The sequence below is a fragment of the Rhinolophus hipposideros genome, assembly GCF_964194185.1.
Source record: "Rhinolophus hipposideros genome assembly, chromosome: 8".
NCBI lineage: Eukaryota > Metazoa > Chordata > Mammalia > Chiroptera > Rhinolophidae > Rhinolophus > Rhinolophus hipposideros.
The window spans coordinates 39853207-39869767 of NC_138054.1; the positions used below are offsets into that span (position 1 = coordinate 39853207).

The window sequence follows — 16561 nt, forward strand, 5'->3', positions numbered from 1 at the left end:
AGAATCTCATTTAAGACCCTGTATTCTCCAGGTTGTTAACCAAGTTACTGGTCAATGGTGTGTTAAATGAACCATCATTACTCACCTGTAAACCTATTCCTAAAATGACTATTGCACAGGTAATTTCAAATATGCAGGCTTGAAATTTCAACCTCCTACTCCAAAAAAAAAAGGTTCATTAAAATACTTTATTTTCATTGTAAAGACTTATTGGAGAATAGTTGTGCTCATTTTAGTCTGAAAACACAGCTACAAAAAATATTGTGGCAACTATCACTGTCCGTTTTCTTATTGATAGGAGAAAAAAGGCTAAAATCCCTTGGGTACTGGCATTCTGACATAAAATGTTAAAATTGAGAATACAGTATAGTACAATTCCAATCCTAGTCTAAAATGGTGAACTGCCATTTATCTAAGTTACTTTGTAACTACCTCAGAATAACCACAATTTATAAAATATTCCCAAATTTCAAGTCATTTATTTTTATGAATCTTTAATTCATATTTTAAATGAGGTTTATCAATTTTTATCATTGACACAGACCAATAACACGAAAGGAGCATACGGAAAAAATCAAATAGAACACAAGACTTCTTCAACTAAACAAACAGTTCTTAAAGATTACTGCTTTGGAAAATATAAATACACTGAAGCATAAACAAAATATTGTACTCAAAAGAGTAACAGCATTCTAGAAGAAAATCTGAAGCTGAAGACACATGCAATATATTTTTATTTTACAATATGTATAACTTCTTAAAAATTAACACAATTCATATACAAAATATTAACACAGTAGTGATTTTCAAGTTTGATAAGAAATTCAAATAAAGAAATGTTAAGATGGCAAAACTATACTAAGCAATTTTTGCATCAGTGAATCTAGCTCACTAGTTCAGGCTGAACATTCACTCTCCGCAGTACCTCCTCAGGCATACAAAACACAGGACTAACAGGTTTAATCTCTTCTTCTCCCAAAAGTGACAAGCCAGCAATTCCAAATAAAGTATGAAAAGGATCTACCTATTAAAAAAATAAGAATTTATAGTGTTACAAAATGAAAACTTCTAAAATCCTGCTTCTGGATCATGGTTACACTGTAGCCTATTACATTTCCTTTACTTGAATGTATGCTTCAAATTTTCTGAATAAAAATGAAACATTGTGGTTTTTAACACAGGATCTTTACCATAGACTAATGTTTTGGCAGTAAGTGATGAAAAGTATCTGTAAACTTTATGTCCTTCATATAATCTCAAAAATTACCCCAAAAAGCATCCTACTTGGAAAGCAACTCTTGGAAATACCCATTTCTAAGTCTGGAATAGCTTAAAACCATAAAAGTAATGCAAAGCAACATTGGAATGTAATGGTTATATGAAGATGTCAGAAATAATACTTGCCATATCTCCTGGCCTGTCTGCAAATCCTCCTGTTTCTTCATCTTGACATGCTAAAATGAAACTACGCAGTTTCTCTCTATCAATCCAATGAAGTCTTCCAATTATCTTTAGAGAAGCCAACACCCACCATGAGTAGCATACATCTGGTAACTAGGAAGGGAAAAAAATGCCAAAATTGCCTTTTATTGTCCAGTCCACACATGGGGGATGGGAAGAAATCAAGGGATATACTGACATGCAGTGTTTGAAATGAGGAAATCTATAAATACAACTGCTTAGTATTAAAGATAATCACTGGAAAAGAGACCAAACACTCCAATCTACAGAAACCCATGCTGTATGTTTCAATTTCAATACTTCATGTATTAGTTTTATTTCCATCTGCAATGAATGCCTAACTCAGCTCCTTACCCAAGAAGCTGGAGGTGAGGCTCATGAAATCCATGGTGATGTATTTTCCATTTCCCCAGGTAGAGCATTTCTAACAAGTGTTGTCCAGGTAGGCAGACACCTGCTTAAAAATTACCTAAAGCCTGTTTCCTCAAAAAAAGGTCAACCTGAGTTTAAGAAATACAGATCTCACCTTAGACTAAGTTAAGAATCTTCATTTCAACAAGATCCTTGTTGAAAGGATTCACAGGCACATTAACAGCTGTCCTAGATTATAAATGCAAGTTCCTGGCAATCCCCACCATTTTCTAATAGTGGAAATTGCCCAGGTTTGCCATTGAACCTTAACTATAACCCACATGTGGTTATTTCCCTACCCCTTCACTTATTCAGAAATATCAAGCACGCAAAATTAAACAAAGATGATGAAAGAACCACCTATCATTTTTTAGGCCAGAGCCCAGCAAGCTCCAGCTCAAGCCAAATCTACATTATAACGAAAGGTGACAGGAAAATCATGAAATGTAAGTGTGTCCATAGTTATTTTATTGGAACACAGCCATGCCCACACATTTCATTGCCTATGGCAGCATTTGCCCTTCAGAGTGGTTATTTGGCTGCAACAAGACCATGTCCTACAAAGCTGAAAATATTTACTATCTGACCCTCACAGACCCAATTTAGAACATAATGTGTGAGCTAAACTGACTTAAAGGAAAATTTAATTCCTGTCTTCCAAATACAAATGCCAAAAATTATGTTTTTCTTAAAATAATTAATAAACATTTTAAATGAAAACTGTAACAATTTTTTTAAAAAATCTCTTTGACAAATCTATTGTCCTTTCACATATTTAAGTCAACATGAAAATTTCTGTATAAGATGCATTTGTTCACATGAAAGTACTCTGGCTCTCAGATATAAAGCTTCTAATGCATGACTGATTCCCCCTGGTATAGGTCCAGAACTGTAAGTTTGATCGAATAGCTTCACTTCAACGCTTGAAAACACAGGACTTCAGAAAGATAGGAGAAAAAATAAACTTAAAAAATTAATACTATGTATGAATACAAATATATTTTAAAGCTAAGTTTATCTGTCATTTTTGTATTTTCCTTCAGAAAACTCAACAGTCTATTTCAGGATAGGGAAGAACAAGACAAAATTTGTAAAAAGAACATGAGAGTGCACCACGCATATCTTTCCATCAAAAGTCTTTTAAATGGACACCAGGGTAAAATGAGGATTTCAACTAGATGTTTTACTTTTGAGAAGGGCATTTCTTTGGAGGCAAAACTGAGAAGGTAAGAGGGAATATAAGAAGAGCAATATTGAAAAAAATCTAAGATAAGTGGTACTCAAGGTTATAAAGCTATTAGAACAGTTATCTTACGAAACAATACCTTCTCTGGCCTTCCATTGAGTCCACCTGAAGGTAACTGTCGTTCACAAAGCCACCAACCGAGTAAATCAGAATTTACTTGATGCAACTGATTAGTAATAGCCAGGAATCCTGTGCAACAATAGATCTAAAATTACAGACATAAAAATACAGGTGTATTTAACTTTCCAATAGTGATAGTGATAAAAACTCAAAATTATTCAAATTTCATTTTATGTCTATAAATTTCCTGACAAATGAACAGTTTGAAGTGCAAACATGTAAATATAGTTATTTGAACAAATCCAAGCATACTATTACTAGGATCCAACTCTTCAAGGAGTTACTGTTGTCAAAATTTCTTCATGGTTAAAAGCATTTTATCTGACAACCATTTGTGTATACAATGTTCTCTGGCACAAGCAAGTAGGTGTGTTCAGGACAGGAACAGACAATGTTTTCAACTGCTTAGTTGTTTGCCTGGGTCAGAGGGCCTCACCAAAGGGAATATACCGTATTTCCCACAAAATAAGACCTAGCCAGACAATCACCTCTAATGCGTCTTTTGGAGCAAAAATTAATATAAGACCTGGCCTATTTTACTATAATGTCAGACTGGGTCTTATCTAACATAATACAAGACAGAGTCTTATACTAATTTTTGTTCCAATAGACGCATTAGAGCTGATTGTCTGGCTAGGTCTTACTTTCGGAGAAACACGGTATGTAAAGCAAACTATTGTAAAAAATACTTAATCAGCAATTAAACAACTCATGTAACATCCCACATTATAGTACATTCAGTTAATAACTTCATTCATATTTAAGACACTAAAATTACTATTAACGTATTTTAACCTGCATTAATATATTACCTGCCCAGCATGGGATTCAGAACCTGGCCTACAACCAAATCCACCATCAAAGTTCATACACGATAAAACAAATTCGATTGCTTTTTCCACATTGATAGCATCCAGCTTTCCCTACAAATAAACAAAAAAATGCACCTATTAAATTCCAGAGTAACCATAAACACTATTTCATTCCAATACAATATTCCAAACTTACCAATAGAGCCAAAGTTGCCACTGCACAAAAAGAGAATCTTGTATCAATTTCTCCTAAAAATAAAAGGGATCAAACAAAAGTGTAAGTGTTATCAGAGGCTTCTGATCATAATATACAGTGTAAGTTAACTAAAAAACTCTGCACAACTACCAGTTAAACACCAATATAGCTCAAGCTTAAAATTTAATTTTAGGTAGCCAGTAAGAAAGCTAAGTGCAATCAATCACTTTACTTCTAAGGAAACTAAGAACTAGAAAAATACAGCGAATTATCTTACATTGCACATACAGTGCCCAGAAGGGGGTGGGGAGAGGCAACTAACCAGAAGCTAAAAACTACACAATTTCTAATAAATTTACCCTATTATATAAAAGCAGATTTTCACATCCCATGAAGCAGCTGGTCTCTTCGCCCTGCACTGTATTCAGCCCTATAGTAGACATTATCTACATTTATCAAGTAAAATACTATCCTCTCCCTTCACTCAAACATTCAGTAAGCTTGTAAAGTTTGAATTTTTTCCCCCTTGCCAGTAAGTAGTTTATAAAACTTTACAAAGCCACCAAATATTGGGGGGGGGGGGAAATTTCACATACCTTATCTTTTAGACTGGCCCCCTCTGTTCCAGTGCTCCTGTGTGCTGATATAACTAGCACAGTGCATGCTGGAACTTCCGGCAGACTAACTGCAGTTAGACCAGCTGCTTAGTGGGACCTGAAAAGATGAAAAACTTAAAAATCTCCTTCATAAAATTAGCAAAGCCTCCAACTTATTGTAATTAAAACTTTGCAACAAAGTTTATCACTACAATAAGCACCAAAACATTTCAATATTGGTATTTTGGGTACCATGGATGAAAATAACATTACCCCAAATATCGCCAGCAAAAGAACCATCTTCTTTCTGTAGACTCTGAACATATTCAACCACTTTATTTACGTCAATAACATTAATACTATCATAGAGAGTAAGAATCTGTAAGAAAAAAAACCATGTTAAATACATGTTCAAAGTTTGTTTCAATGTTCTTTAAGTACCTTTAAATTGTAAATCAATATGTCCTTTGTCTATGTATATATTGCGAACTGTTCTCAACCACGCAGACCACGTTCTATGCAATTATAGATATTAGCAACAAACCCAAACCTTTTTATACATAGAAAAATATAAAAATTGTTAACTTAGCATTTCAAGACTTTGAATCTAACTTATAATTTAAACCCTTATTTGTAGATCTTCACTATTATCAAAATTAAAATAGTGACCTCGACATGTGTCCTATTTGGGAGACCACCTCAGGGATACTGTGGATGCCTGATCATGGCACTGTACACCAGAAGCTAAACATTAATGAATGCCAACTATAATTTTATATATATAATGTGATGGCTCAGTGTGAGGTCGGAGGGATAATGGATGGGGGGAGGGGGGTTCACAGTGTGAGGGATATAAATGATGAACGTCTAAGTATTACCTTGTCTTGTACACCTGAAACTAATAAATAAAAATAAAAATAAATAAAATAGTGAACTCCATCTAGTGATTTTCAAATATTTACATATTAAAAATAAACATTTTACCACCCAAGGTCTCAGTGTCATTTCAGAATTTTCATCAACTTTGGACTCAGCTAATACATGCCATCACATCACTGACCTTGTAGAACAGACTTCATTTGCAAAGATTAGGGTAACCACTTTTGTCAACTTCCTAGTAACTCATTTCAACTTTCCCACTCAGGTAAGAGTATACACGACACCAAGACTAAATTTAATTTACCTGGACAGCACTCAGAGTATATAAAAGATGAGGATCATGTCCGATACTAGCACTTATTCCACCACACTCGTGTTGACATGACTTAATAAATGTGAGAATTTCTTCTCTATTCATGCGATGTAGTTGTCCCATGAGATCCATTACAGTCAGACCCCAATAGACGCCACTCATTCTCAAATACTCAGACATACAGTATTCCTAAAATACAATTAAAAGTGCCAATTTGAATCGATGCCAGGTTAGAAACTGAACACATAAAGCTAACTAGCCAGTTATTTTTTACTTCATTTAATCCTATCAGTAGTAGTGAGTTTAAATTTGTGGCTCTCAACTTTGGAGGATTGAGGGCCAATATCTGAGAAGCATATGACAAACTCACCTTTGACTGACAAATAGAGCTTTAATCATTCCCAAGAGCCAACCACAAGTATAAAAGACCTTTCTTTTTCAAGTTCAGGGAGAACATTTCATAGATTAGACATTTATTCTTTTAAACACATGGGCTCTGTACAAAACCCATTTATTACCTATTAGTAAATGATTTAATGACTCGGAAACCAAATTGGCCAAAGCATGAAGAAGGTAAGAGAAAGTTAGCTATAAAAACTGCTATGAAGAGTCCAGAAACAAATTTTTGCTAGTCAGCAATGCTTTGTTTACCTTTTAAAAGGTCTGAAACTGGTGAGTAGTCTTAGTGGTTTGCTATGAACCCAAATTTAGGGTTTAAAGACATCAATAGGTGAACAGTAGATAAACAGTCAAGAGTAAGTCAAGCCATAATCCTTTAGTCATCCAGCAAAAAAATAAACATTGTCCTAACAACTCCACAATTACAAGGTTATGGGAATCTGTAACTTAAGAATTTATAAATACTAGGTGTTTTCCAAGATGATAAATAATCCAGCTGTTTGGATACAATAGGGAAACACAGAGGGTGGCAAAAAAAATGTATATTTTAAAAAAACTGCATTAAAATTGTAATACTCAATATATACCAGTAACAAAAGATGAATACAAGTCACATTTGACTTCTTCAATTACAAGAGGTGCCCAAATTACCATCATGGTCCTGACATTATGAGAAATGTCATTCTGATTATGGAGAAATGATACTTGAGCAATGTTGACCAGTGTCCACTTGTACACATTTCTTTGGCACCCCAGTATTTACTTTCAGTTGAGTTGTTCACTACTTCTTTCTAAGATTGTTCCAGAGAGGAAAACTATTCAAGGTCTCAGTGTAATTCTAGAGCCAGTGTTATTACACATCAGCCACAAATTCAGGTAATACATGCCATGACATCATTGACCTTGAAATTTAACGTCTTCTCACCTCAACTACAAAAGTAAAAATCTATTCTGTACCTCAAACCTCCTACAAATCTGGGCAGATGTGCAATCTACTGTTTGCCAACACCTCTAAGTATTGATAAGAACCATGGTTAATTCTGATGTACTTTCAACTTCAGATTGTCCAAAGATTTACTTTCCTGCATTTCAAGGCGGTATCTTCAGTGCTTGGCATAAGTTGGATACCATTTTTAAGAAACACGGGCCATAAATACCGGCTGCTTATGCAGAATGGTCTGATTCCTTTAAAATAAACTTTCAGCACAAAATTATACATACATAATCATCTTTCTTTGAGCCATAGGATGCGATATAATCCGCATGCTTCTCCAGTAAGAGGGTGTCAGGTGCATCTGACTTGATAATAACGTCCTTCTGCGGTGTGCCCTTTCAAAATAAAAGTCGTGATTTCATAAATGTTTATTTTTTGTTTGACCCCAGAGCATATTCATTACACATTTGAACTTTTTACTTCGAATTCATCTGGCCAAAAAACCCTTTCATTTTAAAAACTGCCAAGTATCTGACCAAAAAGAACTCAGCACTTAAGTCCTCATACAGATTAAGGTTATTTTTCAGGTCTCAGAGTAATTCTAGAGCTAAAGTAGTCGTAATCAACTTCAGATTCAGAATACATGCCAGCTCATCATAGACCAAAAAAATTACCTTCATCTGTTGTTGCTTATCTTTCCCTCAAAGAGCAAATGCTGTAAGAGGGGCGGGGGGTCAAATACACAGTGATGTATTATAGAAATGCACACTTGAAACCAATACAATTTTACTAACGAATGTCACCTCGATACATTTACGGGGAAAAAAGTAAAATAAACACTACAAAATATCAAAGCTTGTCAATTCAGGGCAACTCATGGTGTGTTTACATGTGGTAGAAAGCCAGCTGAAGCATTAAAATAAAAATCCAGCCAGCCCGAAAGTTGCCGTTAATTCCGTTAATGACATTTTACTAATCCTACAAATTCAAGTCTCAAAGCACTTTCCACGCACCCCAAGTTATTCCATTGACCAAGCAAGCAGTCCCTTTAGTCTCATCTTCTCCAGCTTTAGCCTTAGTTTCTGCATCTGCAACCAGCCCCTGGTGGTGAGGCCGCAGCTCTGCTTCTCCGCTCTCATCTTGGTGGTTGAGACTGCACTGTATTCACAAGCAGTTCATGACGCGTACCAAAAAGAATTAAGTAGTAAATTTCATTTAGATCCCATTTAAAACTCACGAGATCTTCAACGCGACCACACCTGCCACGATTCTAAAGATTCCGAGCCATCGGAAAAAACACACACAATGTGCATATGGAAAAGAAAGAAGTACCGCCGACAGGCCTGCCTGCTTGCTTTCCACAGATGAAGACATCCGCCCTTTGACTCCTGAGGCCTACCGAACAAATTAGAGGCGGCCATCGCGACCGCGAGGTCTGCAACATACGCTGAGTACCACATCACCCACTCCGAGGCCTCGAGAAACCTTCCAAGGCTCGTGTCTTAACCATTCTCAATACATGCTACACAACCCTACGGTCGAGGAGCTGCTCAGTATTACCCTGCCCGGCCGACTCCAGAACCACCTGACAGGAGCGCAGCACACGCCCGCACTCACCATATCTGACCGCGGAAAGAGAGCGAGAGCGAGTCCTGGGCGTATTTAGGCGGCGCGCGCCTGCGCAGAAGCGCCTCTCAGGCCCCCTCTGCGGCGCGACGTAGCCGACCAGACTCCCGCCTGTGCCGCGGCGGCCCTAGGACCCCACCGGCCGCCTGTAGCTGTCGTCGCTGCCTGTCCCTCAGTCTCTGGTGCCCGTTTTCTCGTCTCACAATCGCATCCGTTGATCTAAAACAGCTTTAAGTAATATTTAAATATGTCGATTACTGTGAGGAAATCGTTCGTTCTTGAGGATGTTTGAACTCTGTGAAGATACGAAGTGCCTGGTAATCAGTCAAGTTTTTGCACGTAATAAGTGTTCAATAAATGGTTTGTTCTTTTTCTTTTGCTTTTTTAAATTAATTAATTAATTTGTTTATTTATTTATTTATTTACTTATTTATTTATTTTTTATTTTTTTAGTGAATGTTAAGGAAATGTTCATATTCCCCTCCAGTTTGCCTTGTCCGTTCCGGGTCCGGCTCCCCACTTTTTCAGGAAGTGCTAATAGCTGAAATATTTGGACATTACTTTCGAAAAAGAAACACCGTGTGCCTTTGACGAGCTGTCCACAGAATTCACATTTGCGAGGTGTAGTGTTAGTTATTTTTATTTGTGCTTTCGGACGTCTTTCATGCTTAATCATTTGAGACCTACTAGAAAATGGGGGCTCTCTATTCTCTTAAAATGTACTGAATTCAGGAACGAATTCAGTGGTGTATGTGGGCTATCAATACAGTTAAATCTACGATGATAAGATTTCATTATTTCTCCCTGTGATTTTGTTGATTTCCCAGTTATAGTTTGAGACTCTGCTATTAAATGCACATAAGTTTAGAATTATCTATTTCTGGTGAGTTTGGGCGTTTTATCATTCAGTGATGACCACCTCTAATACTTCATGTGAAAATGTCTGCCTTGCATTTAACCAGGTATGACAAGCCCACTATTAATAAACAAGTTGACTTTATACAGAGGTGTCAAAAAAAGGACGTGTGTGACAGTTAAGTTTGTAAACTCATCCTAGAAAAAGTGCTGCGTACCTCCTTGCTGAATATCACAATGGTCACCTTCAAAGTACTCCCGTTGGGAAGCTATGCACTGATGCCAACACCTTGTCCACCCTTCAAAGCAATTTTGTAACTCTTTTTCTGGAATGGCCATCAGAGCTGTCGTTGTATTACCTTTGATGTCACGAATGTCATCAAAAGGTCTTCCTTTCCATATTTCCTTTATCTTTGGTTTAAGAAAGAAGTCATTGGGGGCCAGATCAGGTGAGTAGGGAAGGTGTATCAATACAGTTATTTGTTTACTGGCTAAAACTCCCTCACAGACAGTGCTGTGTGAGCTGGTACATTGTTGTGATGCAAGAGCCATGAATTGTTGGGGAACAGGTCGTTTTCGTCTTTTTCACGCAATCTTTTCGGCACTTCCAAGTAGTAAACTAGGTTAACTGTCTAGTTGGTACAAATTTATAATGAATCATCCCTCTGATATCAAAAAAAGGTTGGCGACATGGATGGACCTAGAGAACATTATGTTAAGTGAAGTAAGTCAGACAGAGAAAGACAAAAACCATATGATCTCACTTATATGCAGAATCTAAAGAAGAGAATAAGTGAATGAACTGATCAGAAAGTTTTGGAGACAAAGAGGAAAAGCTGAGGGTTAGATGGGCGGAGGGGTGGGGATAAGGGGGAAAGTGAGGGGATTAGAAAACAGTCGGTAACCACAAGATGGCCATGGGGTTTTGAAAATTAATTTGGGGAATGTAATCAATAATGTTGTAAAGATTTTGTAGGGTATCCGATGGACACGTGTCCCATTTGGGAGGCCACCTCAGTGAAGATGTAGATGCCTGATCACTGCAATGTACACCTGAAGCTGAACAATAATGAATGCCAACTATAACTTTTTGTATATATATGTATGTATATACTTACAAGAGGCGGAGTACAGCATTGGGAGTGGAGACAGTGGAAATGTGATGGCTCGGTGCGATGTCAGAGAGATAGTGGATGGGGGGAGGGGGGTCCACAGTGTGAGGGATATAAATGATAAATGGCTAAGTATTACTTTGCCTTGTGCACCTGAAACTAATAAAAAAAAAGTTGGCAACATCATTTTGACTCTTGATTTGGACTCACAGAACTTTTTTGGTCGTGGAGAATTGGCTGACTTCCATTGTGCACTTTGACATTTTATTTCAGAGTCTTATTAGTACACCCATGTTTCATCACCAGTGAATAACATAGCCTAAAACATGGTCTTGCCTCTCCAAAATGTCTTGGCAACTTTTGACTCTCTTTCCTTTTGTTCATCGGTGAGTTCCTTTGGAACCATTTTTGCACACACCTTTCTCATGCCAATATTTTCAGTTAAGATTTTCCAAACAGTTTCTCTATCGATGTTTACTCGATCTGCTGTGCTTCTCATAGTCAGCTGACGATTTTTGACACACAATTCGATGAATTTCTGAAATGTTTTTTTTCAATTCTGCTCGTTACTGGCCTCCCTGACATCTCTTCATCAGTGATGCGTTCTCTCCCCTCAGAAAAACGTTTAATCCATTTGTACACTGCTGTCTTCTTCGTGTCATTATCCCCATAAACTTGGACTAACTATGTCCCTCGTTTCACTTCCACTCTTGACATGTTTAACAAGAACTTACTGTTTGTTCATTGCTCTAATTCAAGCTCATTCTTTCAACAGCACAAAAAACATGCAATAATAAACGCCACTCAGCAAGACACTGCCACACGTCGACACTAACACAGCTGTGAGACACTGACACAAGGTTATGAAACCTTACTGAGCTGTTTGTACAGTGCCACCAGTGTAAGTATACGGTGGCAAGTTCGTGAACTTAAGTGTCATACCTCATATCCACATATTAAGAAAGGAAAAAATTATTAAAATTACGCAGATGTTAACCACTTTCAGCACCTCTTGTAATTGCAGAAGTCAAAACGTGACTTGTATTCATCTTTTGTTATCAGTATGTATTGAGTATTACAATTTTAATAGTTTTTCCCTTTCTTAAATGTGTAAACATTGTTTTGGCACCCTCTGTAGTTAGGTCAATGCATAGAAAGCTACTATAGTTCCCTTCTTGGCAATCCAGGAACCTTGTAAGTTTTGAAGAAGCTGAGAAGAGAAATTGTCCCAAAATCTTACATACTACTGGAGAAATCAGGTGGAGGATTTCTTGGGCTTGGTTCCCTAGCATTTAGATAGCAAATTACGGAGGCTTTTAAAAGTCCAATTTGAGTGTCTTTATGAAAAGTTTCAGACAAAAGTTAATCCTGTCTGTATTTGCAAAGTAAATTCATGAGGCCTGCCTTTTTGTAATCAAGAATAATCTTGGCAAATTATTCATGATCACAAGGAAAAGGCTGTCAGGAAACATTGTGAAAGACTTGGAAATGGATGAAAGAAAATACTGAGTATCTTTTTAGTGAAGTGCTAGGTATTGTCTAATGGATCCTCGGGGTATTTTCTGAAGTGTTTAGGTACCTGTTACTGTCTTTCTGTTGGCTAGGCTATCTTACAACTCTGTAAAGTTAGAAGTTAAATTGTAGAAAATGGACAGTAATACAAATGAACTGTGAACTAGAACTGATTTCTGTTCTGTAGAAAAGACCCCTTTAGATTTCATTGTCCTATAGGTTATTAACCAATTTTATATCCATTAATACTTTTAAGCATTTCTAACTGCCTATATGTCTGTTTTTCAAATTCTCCCTTATATCAGTTTTAACATCTTATTAGTTCCCTCATTCAATGAGTTCAATGAAATGTTTGATGTGTATAATCAACAATAGAAACAACACTGTTGCCTGTAGAATTTAATCTACAAAGATCTTTTGTACTAATTGATCATGGGTAATGTAATCAAATTAATGGATGTCATTCTGGAAGCCATATAAACAGCAACTTTTTTTTTTTTTAATTCAGGATAGTCTTGGGATAATCTCTTATCCCTTTATGCAAATTGATGACTATGGCGGATTCCTTAAACATTCATTAGACTTGCCATAAGTACATCACATCTTTTATAAAACAATGGCTTCTTTAGGAACCATCAATTCACAGACGTAGGCAACTCTACTTACCCTCCTGGCTGTAATAGCCCTAGACAGTCAGCTTATGTAAGTGGTAGGATATCTGATACATAAATATTACGTCTTATTCTATCATGAGATCAAAGAAGCAGAGAAAACTACACTACAGAACAGGAAAGAATGAAACCTGACGGAGAAATCGAGTTGAGAGGCAGAGAAGTACTATTTCATGGATTGCTAAAGACTCTTTGGGTTCTAGTCCTTTCCTAAAACTGACTCCATGCCCGCCCTTCAGATCCAGGAGGCACTTCAATATACCGTTGATCTTTAAACAAGTTGGGTTTGAACATCACTGGTCCACTTACACGTGGACTTTTTCAATAAATACTTGTAGTACTATAAATGTATTTTCCTTATGATTTTAATAACATTTTCTTTTCTTTAGCTTACTTTATTGTAAGAATACAGTACATAATCCATATAACATACAAAATGTGTGTTAATCAATTTTATGTTCTCAGTAAGGTTGCCTATCAACAGTGGGCTATTAGTTACATTTTGGTGGGAGTCAAAAGTTATACACGATTTTTATCTGCATGAGGCAGTTAGGAGTCTCAGTGCCCCTAACTTCAGTTGTTCCTGGGTCAACTGTACTTAAAATGTATTTGTTTACGTTTTTACTTAAAGTAGCTTAAGTTCATTTATGTTAACTTGTGACTAAAGTCATAATTAGTATGGTTATATAATTGCTTAATACTTATTATCCTTAATACTTATTGTCCTTATTATTAAGGGTGCTTTGATAAATAATCTCATCATATGGCTTTGGAATACATTTTTGTCTATAGGCTTTGTTTAGAATAGGTAAATTTTGGACTGTGTATTGTAATTTCAAATCTCCATTTGCGTTACCGTGGACTCAAGGGGTCTGCTGGCCTGCACACACTGAAGCTCAATAAGATACGAGCAGGAGACTGCAGCTCTAATCTATTAGAGACACCAGAGCGCTCTCTCTGTGCTCGTCCACAGACAAGACATCATGTGCAAAAACACTACACACTGAGAAGGCAGCAGTCGACAAGCCAGGAGAGGCCTCACCAGAAACCAACCCAGACAGCACTTTGATTTTGGATTTCTAGCCTCTAGAACTGTGAAAAAATACATTTCTGTAGTTTAAGACACCCAGTCTGGCAGCTGTAGCTAATACAGGTGGAACTATTAGCCCCACCCTTGACCTCTGGGGCTGAAGATTCTTTATAAAAACTCTTGAACAATGAGATTCAGGGGCTTCCAGGTTGGTTAATACATTTATGTGCTGGGAGAGTGGTGCCTGGGTAGAAGGTATGAAAGCGCCTTGTGCATCTCTCCCATTTGGCTATTCCTTAGTTGTATCCTTTATACTAAACCAATAAATGTTAAGCAAAGTGTTTTTCCTGAGTTCTGGGAGCCATTCAAATTATCAAACCTGAGGGTGGGGTCTTGGAAATACCCAAATTTGCCGCAAAATTGGATAGATACGTGGGTAGCCAGGACTTGTGACTAATGTCTGAAGTGAGGGTACTTTATGGGACTGAGCCCTTAAACCTGTGAAATTTGATGCTAACCATTCTGAGTTAGTGTCAGAATAGGATTGAACTGTAGAACACCCACTTGATGTCAGAATTGGAAACCAGAAGTGATGTCAGAAACACCCATTTAGTATAATGTATTTTAGCAGTTATTTGATGTTTCGAAGTACAAAGAGATTAAATTCACAAACTTTGGTTCTTACATTATCTTATATTTTCTGAGGTATCTTACAATATAATCTAATGAAAAATGGGCAGGTAACTTTATGCAGTTCAAAATAAAAACATGACTTTTTTTCCATCATAGTAAATTAAGTGTCCACTATTACCTGAATAAAACTTCTCAGAAAGAATACAGGTATACTAATAAGCATTGAACAATTTTATTTAAGTTTCTTTTCAGAACGTATGCACATGAAATGAAATTGTGTACAATAGACCAAAGGCTACCCAGAGACCAACAGAATCATATAAAAATCATTTAAGGCAAAATTCATTTATTTTAAGTAAGGCAAGTAAACAGTAGAATTAAACAAGATTTTCAAGTAACTTCTGGTTGTATAATGGGAAAATATGAACATCAATTTTTTTTTACTATCACTGTACAAAATTGAAAACAAATGCTTTCCAAATTGTTGCAAAATGAACTCCTCTAATACAGTATCAAGTTTACAAAGTCACTGACAAGTTATTTGATGGCACTCAAATCTTACAATATGTTCTCACAATGTAAATTTTAGAACATCCTGAATACTTTTTTATAAGCTCACTTTTCTGTCATTGGAAAAATATTGAAATTCCAAGTGATTTCTGTTAATTTTAAGAGGTCAAAATAACAAAACATGTATTTTTCTAGGTTAATATAATTGAAGTACAGTGGTACTGAAGACAACACATAATTTTAATGAAACCAAATCTACTTGAGAAAAGGCAAGTCATAAAGTTAAAGGTAGAAAACTACTATTAGAATTAGTTGCAGATATTTAGTGTAAGAGTACTTATTTTAAAGTTTTCATTGGAAAAAATCTTAAAGCCCTTACTCTTTTCTGCTTAAAATGGATAATGTTCAGCTTAAATAGTGGATAAAGTTCTATTTACTCAAAAATTAATCAAGTTTCTACAGCAATCTTGTTAATTTTTATACCTACCAATGTGTTCACGGGCTATAATAAGCCTTTGAATTTGTGCTGTGCCTTCATAAATCTGCAAGAAAAAAAATATACATGTAGGTAAAATATCTTCAATACAAAAATACTCCAATTTACGTAATATTTCGGAAAGCAGTGTAAGTTCTACTGTAATACCCAATTGAATCAAACCACATATAGCTTCTGTAGTGTAGAGTGAGTCTTACACCGGATTTTGTGAAACCTATGAAAATATATAATTCTGTAAAGATTAGTAAAAATTATTTAAAAAATCATTTACCACAATTTTGGGAGTCTTTAAAAAAAAGATCAAAGAATATTAACATTTCAAAAGTTTGGGAAATCTAAAGTTTGATGTTGCTAAAATATTTTTCCAACTATTCTAACTGTTTAACTAGCTGCCACTTTCAGTCATTTTCTATTTTTACTCTTAAAATCTGAGTTTTTTTCTCTTGCTGCCTAAGGAACAGAGTTGGTAAATAAAACGATGCTAGATTTGGTTTTGTTCCATTAGATATTCCTATTAGCCAACCTTCACTTCCAGTTTGAACTTTCTAATCATAGTGATTTGTTAGTTCATCTCAGATGGCAGAGAAAAGTTAAATGGTTGCTAATAGTAATAATTATATTAATTACAGGCTCCAGGAGAGGGAGAATATCACCAGATAAACCTGTAACTCTGAATAAGGCACAAATTCTGGTCCTCAGTTTTTTCATTTCTAAACTGACAGGCTGCACTATGTCTAAATTTCCTTCTC

General features: G+C 36.1%; 2 protein-coding genes across 5 annotated transcripts in view; both read right to left on the reverse strand.

Moving 5' to 3' along the window:
* Positions 1-168: 168 nt before the first annotated feature.
* On the reverse strand, positions 169-9071 carry RABGGTB (Rab geranylgeranyltransferase subunit beta). Of its 4 annotated transcripts, XM_081057961.1 has the most exons (10): positions 8985-9005; positions 8381-8525; positions 7655-7762; positions 6026-6223; positions 5116-5221; positions 4247-4299; positions 4051-4161; positions 3198-3323; positions 1405-1554; positions 717-1024 (listed from the first exon to the last, which is right to left on the reverse strand). In XM_081057961.1, the coding sequence occupies exons 4-10, from the start codon at positions 6212-6214 to the stop codon at positions 884-886; spliced, it is 876 nt and encodes a 291-aa protein (XP_080914087.1). In that variant the 5' UTR covers positions 6215-6223; positions 7655-7762; positions 8381-8525; positions 8985-9005; the 3' UTR covers positions 717-883. The 4 variants fall into 4 exon arrangements, with proteins under 4 accessions (XP_080914085.1, XP_080914087.1, XP_080914086.1 ...); XM_081057959.1 differs by lacking the exon at positions 8381-8525 and having other exon boundaries at positions 169-1024; positions 8985-9071; XM_081057960.1 differs by lacking the exon at positions 8381-8525 and having other exon boundaries at positions 4247-4266; positions 8985-9028.
* Positions 9072-15137: 6066 nt separating this feature from the next.
* Positions 15138-16561, reverse strand: part of ACADM (acyl-CoA dehydrogenase medium chain) — a 30369-nt gene continuing 28945 nt past the window's right edge. The window contains exon 12 of the mRNA XM_081056928.1: positions 15138-15858. Within this exon, the coding sequence (XP_080913054.1) occupies positions 15787-15858 (72 nt within the window). The 3' untranslated portion in view covers positions 15138-15786. The remainder of the gene's footprint in view (positions 15859-16561) is intronic.